Consider the following 17858-nt stretch of genomic DNA (forward strand, 5'->3'; position numbering starts at 1 on the left):
GTGAGGACGTCTCTCTGGTTTGTGAGGATGTCACTCTGGTTCATGAGGACGTCACTCTGGTTTGTGAGGACGTCGCTCTGGTTCATGAGGACGTCGCTCTGGTTTGTGAGGACGTTGCTCTGCTCCTCCTCCTGCAGCCTGTCGCCCTGCTCCTCCTCCTGTCGTCCTGTCTCACTCTCTGCGTCCTGTCTTCGGTCTGGAGGCTCCAGAGTCTCCTGGCAGTCGTAGAAGTCCTCCTCGTCGTCCTGCTCTCTGGGTTTCAAAGCTACTCGGCTCATGTTGAAGGCTGAAAACATAAAATCAATAACAGTGATCAGAAGCTGCTGCTGTCGTCTGTTTTCATCTTCAGGCTTCATCAAACTGCAGAGTCACTCAACTTTTATCATGTTTGTGCTGCAGCCGTTTAAATATTAATAAACCAGAACTTTAGTGTGTTACACACACACACACACACACACACACACACACACACACACACACACACACAGACACACACACTGTGACCACTGAAAGTGTGTGTTTCCTCCTCAGAGTGATTGACAGCTGAGGGGGCGGGTCCAACAGACTCATGCAGCTGCAGAGTTGACGATGATGACGATGATGATGATGATGGTGGTGATGATGATGATGGTGATGATGATGAAGATGATGATGATGATGGTGATGATGGTGATGATGGTGATGATGATGATGGTGATGATGGTGATGATGGTGATGATGATGATGGTGACGATGATGGTGATGATGGTGATGATGATGACGATGATGATGATGATGATGATGATGATGGTGATGATGGTGACAATGATGGTGATGATGGTGATGATGATGATGATGGTGATGATGGTGATGATGATGATGAAGAGTGACGCTCAGTCAGGTGAGACGAGACACAAACACTGAAGTCAACTAGGAAAGAAAACAATCGACACCATAAAGGCTCGTCAGGCGTCGTCAGATCCAGAACCAGTGAACGTTTGTCATATGAAAGATAATAAATCTGCAGGTATTTATCAACAGATCATATTTCTGAGTCTTATTGTACGTTTTTAGGGAAGTTAAAGTTTAACCCAGTAAAGATCAGTTATTGGTTGATAACTGGAGACCAATAACCTTCATTAATTAATAATGATGTATAATTATCGGCCCACATCTTTGATCAGAGACTACAGTTAATTATAAATGAATATTAAATGGCATCAATATAAAGGAACAAATGTGATCAGTTGATGATACGCTGCAGCTTCAACACTGTTGGAATAAACACTTTATAAACATTAACTGGACAAACTATAATAAATATTTACAACAGTGAAGTCAGTGACGTGTATTTTAAAAGTATAGATGTAATTTATCCAAAAAAAACACTTTCTATGAAAGTATAGAAACGATCTTTGTGATTCGTGTGTGTTCTTTACGATGAAGATCTGCCTTTACTTTAAATCTTTTTCTATTCATAAATACAACTGGTCTGACAGGAAACCCAGTATCCACCAGTTTAAGAATGAAATGAACCACTGGAAGGACTGGTGAGTATCTAAAAGGTCTGCTTTATGATGACTGAATAAATAAAGGACAGAAAAAACGCAACTCATTCAGTGTGATTCTATAAATGACCTGTAGAGGCGCCGCCGCTGCGTCACTGCCGCAAATATCACCAGAAGAAGAAGAAGCAGCAGCAGAAGAAGCCTGACTCTGCCGGTGAAAGCTCTGGAAACACGTTTGACTTTGATTGTGTTGAAGTCCAAACAGCAGCTGGTTCTGACAGAGACCCGGACCTGGAGCGGACCCGGAGCGGAGCCGGGTCAGCGGTAACAACAGAAGAAGAAGAAGAAGAAGAAGAAGCGGGTCATCGTCCCGGAAGTGGTCAGTCCTCGGCAGGTTAACCGCTGTTAGCAGGTAAGAAGCCAAACCGGTTGTTTTAACGTTTTTATTACGTTAATCTCCGGTCAACCGTCAGACCGATGACATCACACCCATCTGTGACGTAACAGGCGGCTGACAACATTCTTACAGTCCGCGGCTGCGTGTTAGCTTAGCTGTTAGCTGTTAGCTTAGCAGTTAGCAGCTTGTTAGCTGCGTTTAAACTGCTGATCAGATCAATGTGTCAGGTTATTGATGAACTCAACATATTTATTAATATTTGTGTCACAGCAGCAAAGTTATGAGACATTTCTACCCCCCCCCCCCCCCCCCATCCAGCCCATAATAATAACAATAATAATAATAATAATAATAATAATAATGATTAATAAGTATTATTGATTAGCAGCACACTAGCAAACAGCAGCTCCACGAGCTCACATTCAAACAATAACTACAAGAAGAAATAATGATAATAAAAAGCTGATTAAAGGCTGCTGCGCGCTGTGACGTCACTGCTGTGACGTCACACTGGGACAGTTAAACGACCTGAATATTTAATGTTTTATATTAATTTATTAACCTTTAATTTAAATTGAAGACCAGATCTGTTAATTGATCCTCTTTACCTGTGTTTATTGTTGTTTTTGATATATTTTATATTTTTACAGTTTATTTATTTTCATTTTTCATTTTTAATAGTTTTATTGTTTGTAAAAGTTTTTAATAAATCATAAAAGATAAGCAGGAAAAGTGAAGAGTTAATATGACACCTGATCAACGTTATTGATAATCTTCTGATTGGAATGATTCTTCATTTAAATGATCAGATATTGATTCATAGAGATTGATCTTCTAATAAATGTGTTTTCCTGTGAACATGAAGTTTGAACCTCGTTAGAGAAACTGTGTGTCTGAACGCTGCAGATATTGATTTATATTGATTGATATTTATGCAGCTATGATTGTTTCTCAGATGTGTTATTGATCACATGCTGCTGGAGAAACAACCAGAAAACCTCTAAAGAGCCGAAGCATTAAGTGTATAGATATGAAATATTAAAGGAACCACTGCGTCCTGCAGTCTGACTGCTGATAGTGATGATGATGAGCTGCAGCTCTTCATCGTCCTGATGATGATGATGATATTTGTTTATTCGTTCTGTGGACTCTATAAATCCTCCAGAATATCGTCTATATGAGTAAAACATCGTCAGCGTCTCAGTGCATCGTCCTGCTGCTGCTGATGATGATGATGATGAGCTGCAGCTCTTCATCGTCCTGCTGATGATGATGATGATGATGATGAAGAGCTGCAGCTGAGCTCAGCTCTGTAAACACTGATGGTTCTGATGAACACAAATATTCTTGATTTTAATTGTTAAATATTGATGAACTGTTCTGGTTGTGAGTGATGAGCTGTTGTGTAACTTTGTAATATTTATTCTGTATTATTTTACATCCTTTGTGTTTATTGTGTTTATGTGTTTTGAGCTGTAAAGTGTTTTTATTGTGAGCTACTGCAGATAAGCTAAAAGCTAAAAGCTAACTCTGCTGCATCGAATGACAACATTCATGTTTAATAACCGCACATGATCCCAACAAATAAAATAAAGGAAATAATAATAATAACAATAATTCAGGTTGATGATTCCTTCAAGTTGCAGCATTATTTCTCTGAAAAATCTCTTTCATGTTGTTATTGTAACCAAAATATTTCCAACAGGATCAATATATCGTCAGGAAATCAGTATCGATACTGATTATTGATGAGATTCAGACATTAATCAATATGTAACATAACAGATCAATGAAAGAGTTCAGTCTGGATCTGATGACTTGTTGTGATTTTAAACTTTATCAATAAATATTGAATCTGAAACAGTAGAAAAGTAAATATGGCAGCTGGTGTGTGTGTGTGTGTGTGTGTGCGTGTGTGCGTGCGTGCGTGCGCGTGTGTGTGTGTGTGTGTGTGTAACACACTAAAGTTCTGGTTTATTAATATTTAAACGGCTGCAGCACAAACATGATAAAAGTTGAGTGACTCTGCAGTTTGATGAAGCCTGAAGATGAAAACAGAAGACAGCAGCAGCTTCTGATCACTGTTATTGATTTTATGTTTTCAGCCTTCAACATGAGCCGAGTAGCTTTGAAACCCAGAGAGCAGGACGACGAGGACGACTTCTACGACTGCCAGGAGACTCTGGAGCCTCCAGACCGAAGACAGGACGCAGAGAGTGAGACAGGACGACAGGAGGAGGAGCAGGGCGACAGGCTGCAGGAGGAGGAGCAGGGCGAAAGGCTGCAGGGCGACAGGCTGAAAGAGGAGGAGCAGGGCGACAGGCTGCAGGAGGAGGAGCAGGGCGACAGGCTGCAGGAGGAGGAGCAGGGCGAAAGGCTGCAGGGCGACAGGCTGAAAGAGGAGGAGCAGGGCGACAGGCTGCAGGAGGAGGAGCAGGGCGACAGGCTGCAGGAGGAGGAGCAGGGCGACAGGCTGCAGGGCGACAGGCTGAAAGAGGAGGAACAGGGCGACAGGCTGCAGGGCGACAGGCTGCAGGAGGAAGAGCAGGGCGACAGACTGCAGGGCGACAGGCTGCTGGAGGAGGAGCAGGGCGACAGGCTGCAGGGCGACAGGCTGCAGGAGGAAGAGCAGGGCGACAGACTGCAGGGCGACAGGCTGCTGGAGGAGGAGCAGGGCGACAGGCTGCAGGGCGACAGGCTGCTGGAGGAAGAGCAAGGCGACAGGCTGCTGGAGGACTCAGATTCAGAGATGAAGAAGGAGGACGAACGGGGAGTTGAGTTTGACGATGAATACCTGAGGGAGGTGGAGAAGGAGCTGACAGAGGAGGAGAAAGAGGTAAAACTCTCAGCTGTTTATCTGTATTTACCTCATGAACCAAAGCGACGTCCTCAAAACCAGAGCGACGTCCTTAAGAACCAGAGCGACGTCCTCACAAACCAGAGCGACGTCCTTAAGAACCAGAGCGACGTCCTCACAAACCAGAGCGATGTCCTCACAAACCAGAGCGACGTCCTCAGACCAGGACTCTTGCTCTCAGCCTGTCTTTTAGCTCTGTAAAGAGGCGTTCAGGTGTCAGGTCTGATGCTGTAAATCAGAGTTTTGGTCACATTTGCAGGTTTCTGAGCTCCAGTTTATTTTCTGTTTTGTGTTTCAGAGTCGACGGCAGCAGAGTTTAACACTGAAGGAAAAAGGCAACAGTCAGTTTAAAGCTGGAAGTAAGTACAAACCAGTATATAAACCAGTATAACCAGCCAAACTCATGATTTTGTTACCAAGTTTGATTTTGAGTAATTATGCATAAATGTAATGCAATATGATGATGTGAAATAGATTCATTATGAACTACTGGAGTTGTGTTGATGTTAGAACATGAAGCGACACTGAAGCAGCAACTAGTGATTGAATCAGCTGGTTCATCAGCTCTCAGCTGTTCTTTAGTTTGTGGCCACACGTTTTATTGAAGTTTATTTTTGTATCTTAATTTTCTACTTTGATATCAACCCTTCTGTGCGTCATCTGGTGAGAACAATTCGTTTGTGGAAAATAAGAAAAATAGTCTGAATGAGAAGAGAAAATAAATATGATAAAAGCAAAAATCAGTAGACAAGAAGGGAGCAATAAAAGTGCTTCACATCAAAGATAAAATGAACATAAAAACATGTAAATGTACATCGGATGGAAAATAACTTGATAATATCACTAAACATAAAGTGAAAATGCAACATAGGATGCTTACTTCAGTGGTAAGTTGACATTTAATAAGTGAAAACTCAGACATACAATCTATAAATCAGCGTCTGGGTCTCTGATAAGCATAACAGAAGCTTTCCCAACAGACACAGACTCGCCGTTGGTCTCGTTTCACTGAAATAAGCCTCTTTCAGTTGAACCCAGAACATTTTCACACAGCTTTAACCTCACTGTGGGTCTGATCTGTGTCGAAGCTGCCCTGAAAATACCCCCTCAGTGCTGCCGTGTGGTTAAAAACACCTCCGTCTCTGTGTTCAAACCTAAATAAAATCAAGTGAAACTAGAACACATACAATGCATAACATGAGATGGAAGGTAAAACCCACTGACTTATAAAATAGAATAATCAGTATAACAGTATGTAAAACCAGTATATAAACCAGTATAACCAGTATATAACGGTGTTTCTAGCAGTGTATGGCAAGCCTGGCAGCCCTGGTGGAGTATTAGAAGAGACTAGAAACTCAGCTCAGTGAAACCTGATCTTTGTTGGTCAGTAGTGCAGTTTACACATCATAACTTCTGTTTTTAAATGTTTCTGCATCCTCAGACTAATTACATGTTTTTGAGCCCCCCCATATAGACCTGTATAAACAGTATATAAACCAGTATAACCAGTATCTGTCCTCTCTTCAGGCTGGTTGGAGGCGGAGCGAAGCTACACGGAGTCGCTGGTTTTATGTCCAGTGTGTTTCAGCAGAGAGCGAGCCGTGCTGTTCTCCAACAGAGCTGCTGCAAGACTGCACATGGTAACACGATCACAAATATAATAATATATAGAATAATATCATCAGCATATAAACTAGTATAACCAGTGGATAAACTAGTATAACAGTAGATAAACTGGTATAACAGTAGATAAACTAGTATAACCAGTAGATAAACTAGTATAACCAGTAGATAAACTAGTATAACAGTAGATAAACTAGTATAACCAGTAGATAAACTAGTATAACAGTAGATAAACTAGTATAACCAGTAGATAAACTAGTATAACCAGTAGATAAACTAGTATAAAAGTAGATAAACTAGTATAACCAGTAGATAAACTAGTATAACAGTAGATAAACTAGTATAACAAGTATATAAAGTAGTATAACCAGTAGATAAACTAGTATAACCAATAGATAAACTAGTATAACCAATAGATAAACTAGTATAACCAGTAGATAAACTAGTATAACCAATAGATAAACTAGTATAACAAGTAGATAAACTAGTATAACCAGTAGATAAACTGGTATAACAGTAGATAAACTGGTATAACAGTAGATAAACTAGTATAACAAGTAGATAAACTAGTATAACCAGTAGATAAACTAGCATAACAGTAGATAAACTGGTATAACCAGTAGATAAACTAGTATAACAAGTAGATAAACTAGTATAACCAGTAGATAAACTAGTATAATAAGTATATAAACTAGTATAACCAGTATATAAACTAGTATAACAGTAGAGAAACTAGTATAACCAGTAGATAAACTAGTATAACCAATAGATAAACTAGTATAACCAATAGATAAACTAGTATAACCAGTAGATAAACTAGCATAACAGTAGATAAACTGGTATAACCAGTAGATAAACTAGTATAACCAATAGATAAACTAGTATAACCAGTAGATAAACTAGTATAACAAGTAGATAAACTAGTATAACCAGTAGATAAACTAGCATAACAGTAGATAAACTGGTATAACCAGTAGATAAACTAGTATAACAAGTAGATAAACTAGTATAACCAGTAGATAAACTAGTATAACAAGTAGATAAACTAGTATAACCAGTAGATAAACTAGCATAACAGTAGATAAACTGGTATAACCAGTAGATAAACTGGTATAACAGTAGATAAACTAGTATAACCAATAGATAAACTAGTATAACAGTAGATAAACTAGTATAACCAGTAGATAAACTAGTATAACCAGTAGATAAACTAGTATAACAGTAGATAAACTGGTATAACCAGTAGATAAACTGGTATAACAGTAGATAAACTAGTATAACCAATAGATAAACTAGTATAACCAATAGATAAACTAGTATAACCAATAGATAAACTAGTATAACCAGTAGATAAACTAGCATAACAGTAGATAAACTGGTATAACCAGTAGATAAACTAGTATAACAGTAGATAAACTAGTATAACCAGTAGATAAACTAGTATAACAGTAGATAAACTAGTATAACAGTAGAGAAACTAGTATAACCAGTATATAAAGAAGTATAACCAGTAGATAAACTAGTATAATAAGTATATAAACTAGTATAACCAGTATATAAACTAGTATAACAGTAGAGAAACTAGTATAACCAGTAGATAAACTAGTATAACCAATAGATAAACTAGTATAACCAATAGATAAACTAGTATAACCAGTAGATAAACTAGCATAACAGTAGATAAACTGGTATAACCAGTAGATAAACTAGTATAACCAATAGATAAACTAGTATAACCAGTAGATAAACTAGTATAACAGTAGATAAACTAGTATAAACAATAGATAAACTAGTATAACCAATAGATAAACTAGTATAACCAGTAGATAAACTAGCATAACAGTAGATAAACTGGTATAACCAGTAGATAAACTGGTATAACCAGTAGATAAACTAGTATAACAGTAGATAAACTAGTATAACAGTAGATAAACTAGTATAACCAGTAGATAAACTAGTATAACAGTAGATAAACTAGTATAACCAGTAGATAAACTAGTATATCTGACACTCTGAGGGAGGAGATGGAGAGTTTGATGGTCACAGGCAGGAATATATAATTATATTAATGAAATACTAAATATTGTTACTATTTTAATTATATACTATATATTTAAAATATATTAATTATATATGGGTTAGCCACATGCTAACACACAGGTTGGACATATGCTAACACGGGTTAGCCACATGCTAACACACAGGTTAGCCATATGCTGACACAGGTTAGCCACATGCTAACACACAGGTTAGCCATATGCTGACACAGGTTAGCCATATGCTGACACAGGTTAGTCACATGCTAACACACAGGTTAGCCACATGCGAACACACGGGTTAGCCATATGCTGACACAGGTTAGCCACATGCTAACACACAGGTTAGCCATATGCTGACACAGGTTAGCGATATGCTGACACAGGTTAGCCACATGCTAACACACAGGTTAGCCACATGCTAACACACAGATTAGGCATATGCTAACGCTGCCTGTCTGTCTCTCAGGATCTGAAGGATCAAGCGATCTCAGACTGCTCCAGAGGTGAGTGATGACATCATGCTACACCCTTTCATCAGTAGGTCACTGATCACTCCACGTATTGATTGATTGGCTGTGTGGTTGTCATAGCGATAGAGCTGAATCCGGACTATGTGCGGGCGCTGCTGAGGAGGGCGGAGCTTTATGAGCAGACAGACAAGCTGGACGAGGCTCTGGAGGACTACAAGAAGGTTCTGGACCAAGACCCGAACCACGCCAGCGCCAGGCGGGCCTGCATGGTGAGATGGGTTATATACCGGATCAATACACATATATATCTGGGAAGATATGACAAATGGAAGCTAAAGTTTCTTTTAAAATTAACTGTAAATTGATAACTTGGTTAAAGATTAGCTACATGCTAATTCTGCTAGCTGCCTCGCTGGGGACTGTAGGGGGCGTGGCTTCAGCGACGTAGTGCATGACCCGGGGGTCAGGTGACACTGACCAGCACTCAGTGTAGCAGGTTCATCACTCATCAGGCGCCAATGTGCCGGTTCAATGTAAAAAGGAATCCAGTTTGGCTTTTAGTTACTAAATGATGTTCTATAATGAAGTTCATTATATAAATATATAAAACTTTTCCCAGACATGAATTTATGCAGATGCCACGGTAATTCTGAGGGTCTGTCTTGTCCCCACTTTTAAATATGGGTCTGATTAGTCCTTCACTCGGCTGTATCTCAGGAAAATAGTAACTTTGAGTACTAAACTGAAAAGTTTCAGAACGGCTGATCTGGATTTAGAGTCTCATTGAGGATGCCGTCAGGTCCACAAGCTTCTCTACATTTTAGGGTTTTCAGTTTTTGGTCTAATTCGTTTTCGGTAATTTGGTGATTGATTGGGTTTTGGTTCTTAATGATTGTTTCTCGTATTTGGTCTCGTTCGGGTGTGTTGCGTGTTTTATCCGTATGTCTCCATCTTGAATGGCCAGATTATTATCATCATTATTATTGTTATTAATATTATTATTATTAATATTTTTGGTCCCAGAAACTGTTTGAGTTTATTGATTCTTCTAAGTTTTTCTGGTTTATGAGTCTGTTTATATTGTTTGAGAGTCACCACGGTGAAAACGCAGCTGCTGATGTTCTGGTCTTCTTATTCTGGTTTCCTCTTGTTTGGGTTTTAGGGTTAGGAAGAATAAGCTGCTGTTAACCTGTCTGTCTCTCTCTACCTGTCTCTCTCTCTATCTCCACCTGTCTCTCTCTCTATCTCCACCTGTCTCTCTCTATCTCCACCTGTCTGTCTCTCTCCACCTGTCTGTCTCTCTACCTGTCTCTCTCTCCACCTGTCTGTCTCTCTCGACCTGTCTGTCTCTCTCCACCTGTCTGTCTCTCTCTACCTGTCTGTCTCTCTCCACCTGTCTCTCTATCTCCACCTGTCTCTCTCTCTATCTCCACCTGTCTCTCTCTCTATCTCCACCTGTCTGTCTCTCTATCTCTACTTGTCTGTCTCTCTCTCTCTACCTGTCTCTCTATCTCCACCTGTCTCTCTCTCTATCTCCACCTGTCTCTCTCTCTATCTCCACCTGTCTCTCTCTCTCCACCTGTCTGTCTCTCTCTCTACCTGTCTCTCTCTCTATTTGTCTGTCTCTCTCTCCACCTGTCTGTCTCTCTCCACCTGTCTGTCTCTCTCTACCTGTCTGTCTCTCTCCACCTGTCTCTCTCTCTATCTCCACCTGTCTCTCTCTCTATCTCCACCTGTCTCTCTATCTCTACTTGTCTGTCTCTCTCTCTCTACCTGTCTCTCTATCTCCACCTGTCTCTCTCTCTATCTCCACCTGTCTCTCTCTCTACCTGTCTCTCTCTCCACCTGTCTGTCTCTCTCCACCTGTCTGTCTCTCTCCACCTGTCTGTCTCTCGCCACCTGTCTGTCTCTCTCTACCTGTCTGTCTCTCTCCACCTGTCTCTCTCCACCTGTCTGTCTCTCAGAGGCTGCCTCAGCAGATTCAGGAGAGAAATGAGAAGCTGAAGGAGGAAATGATGAGTACGAGCTGCACCTGAACACAACATGACTCATTAACTACAAAGTGTAATTAATCAGATGTATTGATTAGTTCTTGATGGTGCCTCTGTGACCTTTGACCCCTGCAGGTAAGCTGAAGGACCTCGGGAACATGATCCTGAGACCTTTCGGTCTTTCTACCAACAACTTCCAGGTGAACCAGGACAGCGAGACGGGTTCGTACTCCGTCAACTTCGTCCAGAACCCCAACAACAACAACAGATGACATCACCGATGACATCACTGCAACGTGTGCGCGTGTGTGTGTGTGTTCAACCAAATAAAAAGCTGCTGAGTTTGTTTCCTGTGTGTCAGCGTGTTCTCCATCACCATGGTAACCTCAGGATCAGCAGCCCGACCGTGATCAGATCACTAGAAACATGAGTTAAAAGATCAATAGATGTTTTTATTGATCAGCTTCAGTGATGATATTTCACCTGATCAATAAACGTTTCAGATTCATCTCTGCTCCTCAGAACTTTTTATTGATCAGAAGACAAAATCACTAAAATCTCAAATATCAGTTTATTTATTGATTAGTGGTGAGCTGCTGAATAAACCGTTCAAGTTTCTGATCATTTAAAAGAAAGACGCAGAGAAAGGTTCAACACTTTAATATGAACAGTTACTGACATATACACGTTATTGATTATTGATCACTGAGCTCTCCTGGACAGAAGCATCTCTCTGATGTTGTCTTCTGCCTCCTTCACGCTGCGTTCAAGGTACACCTTCTTCTGCTGGAAATAACAAAACACACACACAGTTAGACAGGTAACACACACCTGAACACACACTGCAGGTAACACACCTGGACACAGACCGAATCCCAGCGTCTCACAGACTCAGCCTGCGAGGGTTTGGTTCTGTCCACCTGTCAGCAGGTGTGTGACGGTTCTCCGGCAGACGTTTTGAGTCTTTTATTCACACTTTGCCTGAGGGAATTACCCACAGTTCATAGCGTTGTGACGTTAAATCAGCGTTAAATACGGGGATACCAGGGGAAGCCCAGAAGCGTTAAAAAACCAGTAAACAAACTGGTAGGTGGTGGCTGTAACTGTCGTCCTCTGTGAGGAGACGTTCAGATCCGTCGGCCTCTGACGTTACTGTCGTGCACGTGATTATTTAATGTTTATCTGTTTTATACTTAAATGTATCGTGTACTTTATGACTGAGTAGTTTTTCTGCTTTTGTTTCAGTGATTTCACTGATCCAGTCAGACATGTTCATATAAAGTACTGAATAAAAGTCCCAAAACCACAATAATATGTAATACGTACAGTGATTTATTGCTTTCTATCCCTGTTCCTGTTTAAACCATTTCAAGCCCTCGCAGCCAATCACAATCACTTACCAGGTGACGGCAGTTACGTCTGTGAGGGTTTAGGTTTTAGGGTTAGGGTTCAGGGTTAGGTTTTAGGGTTCAGAGTTTAGGTTTTAGGGTTCGGGGTTTAGGTTTTAGGGTTGGGGTTCAGGGTTTAGGTTTTAGGGTTCAGAGTTTAGGTTTTAGGGTTCGGGGTTCAGGTTTTAGGGTTAGGGTTCAGGTTTTAGGATTAGGGTTAGGGTTTAGGGTTCAAGTTTTAGAGTTAGGGTTCAGGATTTAGGGTTCAGGTATTAGGGTTTGGGGTTAGAGTTGAGGTTTTAGGGTTAGGGTTCAGGATTTAGAGTTTAGGGTTAGGTTTTAGGGTTCAGGGTTTAGGATTCAGGTTTTAGGGTTAGAGTTTAGGTTTTAGGATTAGGGTTCAGGATTTAGGGTTGAGGGTTTAGGATTTAGGCTTTTAGGGTTAGAGTTCAGAGTTTAGGGTTAGGGTTCAGAGTTTAGGTTTTAGGGTTAGGGTTCAGGATTTAGAGTTTAGGGTTAGGGTTCAGGGTTAGGTTTTAGGGTTCAGGATTTAGGGTTCAGGTATTAGGGTTTGGGGTTCAGGTTTTAGAGTTAGAGTTGAGGTTTTAGCGTCAGGGTTCAGGATTTAGAGTTTAGGGTTAGGTTTTAGGGTTCAGGGTTTAGGATTCAGGTTTTAGGGTTAGGGTTTAGAGTTTAGGTTTTAGGATTAGGGTTCAGGATTTAGGGTTCAGGGTTTAGGATTTAGGCTTTTAGGGTTAGAGTTTAGGGTTAGGGTTCAGAGTTTAGGTTTTAGGGTTAGGGTTCAGGATTTAGAGTTTAGGGTTAGGGTTCAGGTTTTAGGGTTAGAGTTCAGAGTTTAGGTTTTAGGGTTAGGGTTCAGGATTTAGGGTTTGGGGGCCACTGGGATTGGGCCACACTGCAGGTGTTTGTGTGTGTCGTCTGATTTTTACATAAAAAAATCTGAGTTTGTAAGAAACAGTAAAGCTGTTTAAATGGTGAACTGGGTTAGGCTATTAGGTTCTGTCCAGTGTTTCCCGAGTTGACTGGTTCGGCCTGGCGGGCGGGTCGGGGGGTCAGCAGCCACATTTCTCTGTTCAGTGTCTTCAGGTTGGGCTAACTTATTGTTGCTAACTTTGGAGCTAACCCCCTTCACTTTTCCAGCAGTTGAGGAAACAACAAACGTGAATTTTCTTGGTCTTGAGAAGCTGCAACATTTATAAACTGACACATTGCAGTCTGTACTGAACATTTACTGACCCTGTAGTCTGTACTGAACATTTACTGACACATTGTAGTCTGTACTGTATATTTACTGACACTGTAGTCTGTACTGAACACTTACTGACACTGTAGTCTGTACTGTATATTTACTGACAACTGTAGTCTGTACTGGACACTTACTGACACTGTAGTCTGTACTGAACATTTACTGACACACTGTAGTCTATACTGTATATTTACTGACACTGTAGTCTGTACTGAACACTTACTGACACTGTAGTCTGTACTGTATATTTACTGACACTGTAGTCTGTACTGAACACTTACTGACACTGTAGTCTGTACTGTATATTTACTGACACTGTAGTCTGTACTGGACACTTACTGACACTGTAGTCTGTACTGTATATTTACTGACACTGTAGTCTGTACTGTATATTTACTGACACACTGTAGTCTGTACTGAACACTTACTGACACTGTAGTCTGTACTGTACATTAACTGACACACTGTAGTCTGTACTGTATATTTACCGACACGCTGTAGTCTGTACTGAACACTTACTGACACTGTAGTCTGTACTGTATATTTACTGACACACTGTAGTCTGTACTGAACACTTACTGACACTGTAGTCTGTACTGAACACTTACTGACACTGTAGTCTGTACTGTATATTTACTGACACACTGTAGTCTGTACTGTATATTTACTGACACTGTAGTCTGTACTGAACACTTACTGACACTGTAGTCTGTACTGTATATTTACTGACACTGTAGTCTGTACTGTATATTTACTGACACTGTAGTCTGTACTGAACACTTACTGACACTGTAGTCTGTACTGAACACTTACTGACACTGTAGTCTGTACTGTATATTTACTGACACTGTAGTCTGTACTGTATATTTACTGACACTGTAGTCTGTACTGTATATTTACTGACACTGTAGTCTGTACTGAACATTTACTGACACTGTAGTCTGTACTGTATATTTACTGACACTGTAGTCTGTACTGAACATTTTTATGACACTCACTCGCTTACGCTCTGCCCTGTTCCTTAAAAGGAGCTACGCTACGCTACCTGCAGTTTCCATGACAACGACACAGACGTTGACTCACGTTTCAAAACGTGTCGTCTGGACGAGTCGAGAATCGAACCACCGATCAGCCGTTTAAAAAAACCCACTGAAATAACATGAACTGATCAGCCAGCTGATCGCTGATCAATACCTGACTCATTGTGTGTATTTCTGTCTATTTGTACCTCAAGTTCTTTGATCTTCTCATCAGCTGTTTTCTGTTTGTCCGTCAGCTGATTATTGATCTCCTCCTTCGACTGCAGGATGAACCTGAAACACACACACACACACACACACACACACACACACACACACACAGGTGACCTTTAGAAATCCAGGTGTGTGTCTGATGAAGAGCACTCAGGTGAATAAAGGTCCTGCACACTTTTAGAGGATTTATGGTAACTGGGAATTTTATCAATAAACAGATGTCCAATCACAGACGTGCATTCTTAAAGGAGACTCTGATTTTCTCTGTTTGTGCCGTACAGATGTGTAGATGTACAGATGTGTAGATGTGTAGATGTGTAGATGTACAGATGTGCAGATGTGTAGATGTACAGATGTGTAGATGTGCAGATGTGTAGATGTGCAGATGTGTAGATGTACAGATGTGCAGATGTACAGATGTACAGATGTGCAGATGTGTAGATGTGCAGATGTGTAGATGTACAGATGTACAGATGTGCGACCGCAGCAGATGTTTCAATTTTCTGATCAGCATTAAACTCAACAAAACAACAGCTGTTAATAAATCTCTGATTCTTCAGTAAAAAGTTAACTACGACTCCCAAGGTGCATTTCAGCCAGAAACAACCAATCACAGAGCTTAGAATTTGATCACATGCACCGCTGGCAGTGATCAGAAGTTGAAGATTATGCAGATTAAATCAGTTCACTTTGAGTGACTTCAGTAACCATGGCGACACGTTTTGTTTACAACTTCAGTAACCAAGCGTTTGGATTCACACCTCTGACTGGCTTCTTCTCCATAGCAGCAGCAGCAGCCGAGGCTCATGGGTAATGTAGTATCTCAGGGACAGAATGAAGTGTAATCACTGTAAACTTATAGGTGGAACAAAGCTGTGACTTCTACACACGCCAACTTTAATCAATAATATGATCATTAGGTTTGTGTGTGTGTGTGTCACAGGTAACCTGGTCGTTGCCATGGAGACTCACATGCGTCCGACGCCCTCATACAGCCGTGTGTTGTCAGGCAGCGTGGTGATCTCAGCGTGAGTTAGCTTAGCATGTTTCTGAACACGAGTCAGCTGATCGATCTGCAGGTCGGCCAGCTTCACTTTCTGCTGCGTATCGATCATCTTCACCTGCAGCTCCGAGAACGCCTGCGGAGAGAGAGGTCTCACTCTGATTAAAAACACCTGAACAGCTTTCACCTGCAGGAGGTCTCACTCTGATTAAAAACACCTGAACAGCTTTCACCTGCAGGAGGTCTCACTCTGATTAAAAACACCTGGACAGCTTTCACGTGCAGGAGGTCTCACTCTGATTAAAAACACCTGAACAGCTTTCACCTGCAGGAGGTCTCGCTCTGATTAAAAACACCTGGACAGCTTTCACGTGCAGGAGGTCTCACTCTGATTAAAAACACCTGAACAGCTTTCACGTGCAGGAGGTCTCACTCTGATTAAAAACACCTGAACAGCTTTCACCTGCAGGAGGTCTCACTCTGATTAAATACACCTGAACAGCTTTCACCTGCAGGAGGTCTCACTCTGATTAAAAACACCTGAACAACCTTCATCCATTCCATCATTTGAAACATTTCATCAGGGCAAAAAAAAAGCCCTTTAAAAACTTCATTTCCTGTTCTGGTGTTTCATAAAATAAAGGACAGAATACAACACACACAACATCTGTACTGATGCATTCACTGACACACAAACACATCTGTACTGATGCATTCACTGACACACAAACACATCTGTACTGATGCATTCACTGACACACAAACACATCTGTACTGATGCATTCACTGACACAAACACACCTGTACTGATGCGTTCACTGACACACAAACACATCTGTACTGATGCGTTCACTGACACACAAACATCTGTACTGATGCGTTCACTGACCGGGCTGAGCTGCAGGTTTCTGTGACTCACAGACACTCAGTTTAACTCTGAACACTGAGAACAGTTACTGATAATCAGCTGCACGTGGACATCAGGTACCTGATACTGCTCGCGTGAGCGTAATGAATCAGGGTTATCTCCTCGTGCTGCAGTTAGCTCGGCTGTTAGCTGTTAGTGTGTCGGCTCTTCATTAAACACAGACAGGTAGCGGCAGACAGACAGGTAGCAGCAGACAGACAGGTAGCGGCAGACAGGCAGGTAAGAGCAGACAGACAGGTAAGAGCAGACAGGCAGGTAAGAGCAGACAGACAGGTAAGAGCAGGGGAGTTAAACGCGCGGTACCTTCTTCAACTCCAGATCTATGGGCGCTGCCATCTTCTCTAACGCTGGATCCCTGTTACACAGTGCGCATGTGCAAAGACGACTTTCTTCTTCGTGTGTCCGGCAGACTGGGCAGGTTTAGCGCGCTGCTGCCTCCCACAGGTGTAGTGACGTCAGATGTATGTATGTCAGAACATACAGAACCTATAGAATATATAGAACATGCAGAACCTGTAGAATATATTGAACATATAGAACTTCTAAAACCTATAGAACATATTGATATACATTAATACATATTAATAAGAAGGATATAAATCTCAAGAACACATCCATGAAGATTTAACTAGTAGACCTGCTGAAACCTACGTGACTCCTGCACAGAGATCCAAACATCTGATACATCAGTGTTTCCTCAACAAATATGCAGTTCATCTTATTTACAAAATAAGAAAACAGTTTGTGTTTTATAGTCTTTAAGTCCCTTTGTATGAAAAGACAAGAAGGAAATATGAGTTTTCAGCTGGAACACAGAACATTAAAAAAGATGAAACTGATGTTATGAAAGTTTGAAGGAGGTGGAGTGAAGCTTTGAGTCCCATAATCAGAACTTTTCCACTGTTTGTGTCCAGTTGAAGTTGAACGTTAAAGGGTCCCTGAAGTTCTGCCTGCTTGATTCTCAGCCACAGCAGCCGTCAGCAAAGAGGATTATGACTCACTGTTTTCTGTCACCTTTTTAATTATCTGTTTTTCTAACTGTTTGACTCTCACCTTGCACTCTTTTAGCTCCTCTGAACTGCACTGTTTTAGCTCTTGCAGCTAGCATGTTGCTATGCTAACTTCCTCCATGTGGCCGTCCACACGTTTAAC

At 41.1% G+C, this 17858-nt stretch overlaps 2 protein-coding genes and 1 long non-coding RNA gene across 7 annotated transcripts; 2 read left to right on the top strand and 1 right to left on the bottom strand.

Annotated features, from left to right (window-relative positions):
• Window positions 1–1640: 1640 nt before the first annotated feature.
• Window positions 1641–11216, top strand: ttc1 (tetratricopeptide repeat domain 1). Of its 3 annotated transcripts, none has more exons than XM_067609097.1 (9): window positions 1641–1899; window positions 3990–4137; window positions 4180–4720; window positions 5040–5100; window positions 6272–6384; window positions 8873–8909; window positions 8997–9145; window positions 10841–10895; window positions 11003–11216. In XM_067609097.1, exons 2-9 carry the CDS (start codon window positions 3998–4000, stop codon window positions 11137–11139), a joined length of 1233 nt encoding a protein of 410 aa, XP_067465198.1. In that variant the 5' UTR covers window positions 1641–1899; window positions 3990–3997; the 3' UTR covers window positions 11140–11216. The 3 variants fall into 3 exon arrangements, with proteins under 3 accessions (XP_067465198.1, XP_067465199.1, XP_067465197.1); XM_067609098.1 differs by having other exon boundaries at window positions 4207–4720; XM_067609096.1 differs by having other exon boundaries at window positions 3990–4720.
• A 295-nt stretch (window positions 11217–11511) lies between these two features.
• Window positions 11512–17160, bottom strand: pfdn1 (prefoldin subunit 1). 3 transcript variants are annotated; one of them, XM_067609100.1, is made up of 4 exons: window positions 17010–17160; window positions 15748–15914; window positions 14751–14835; window positions 11512–11650 (listed from the first exon to the last, which is right to left on the bottom strand). In XM_067609100.1, exons 1-4 carry the CDS (start codon window positions 17040–17042, stop codon window positions 11570–11572), a joined length of 366 nt encoding a protein of 121 aa, XP_067465201.1. In that variant the 5' UTR covers window positions 17043–17160; the 3' UTR covers window positions 11512–11569. The 3 variants fall into 3 exon arrangements, with proteins under 3 accessions (XP_067465201.1, XP_067465200.1, XP_067465202.1); XM_067609099.1 differs by having other exon boundaries at window positions 11512–11653; window positions 17010–17159; XM_067609101.1 differs by lacking the exon at window positions 17010–17160 and adding an exon at window positions 16767–16863 and having other exon boundaries at window positions 11512–11653.
• LOC137196233 (uncharacterized) lies at window positions 12215–13168 on the top strand. Its single transcript, XR_010931234.1, has 5 exons — window positions 12215–12341; window positions 12412–12490; window positions 12552–12639; window positions 12729–12952; window positions 13042–13168. It is a non-coding gene; the product is annotated as an uncharacterized lncRNA (long non-coding RNA).
• Window positions 17161–17858: the final 698 nt, after the last annotated feature.

Source organism: Thunnus thynnus, chromosome 13, assembly GCF_963924715.1.
Source record: "Thunnus thynnus chromosome 13, fThuThy2.1, whole genome shotgun sequence".
Taxonomy (NCBI): Eukaryota; Metazoa; Chordata; class Actinopteri; order Scombriformes; family Scombridae; genus Thunnus; species Thunnus thynnus.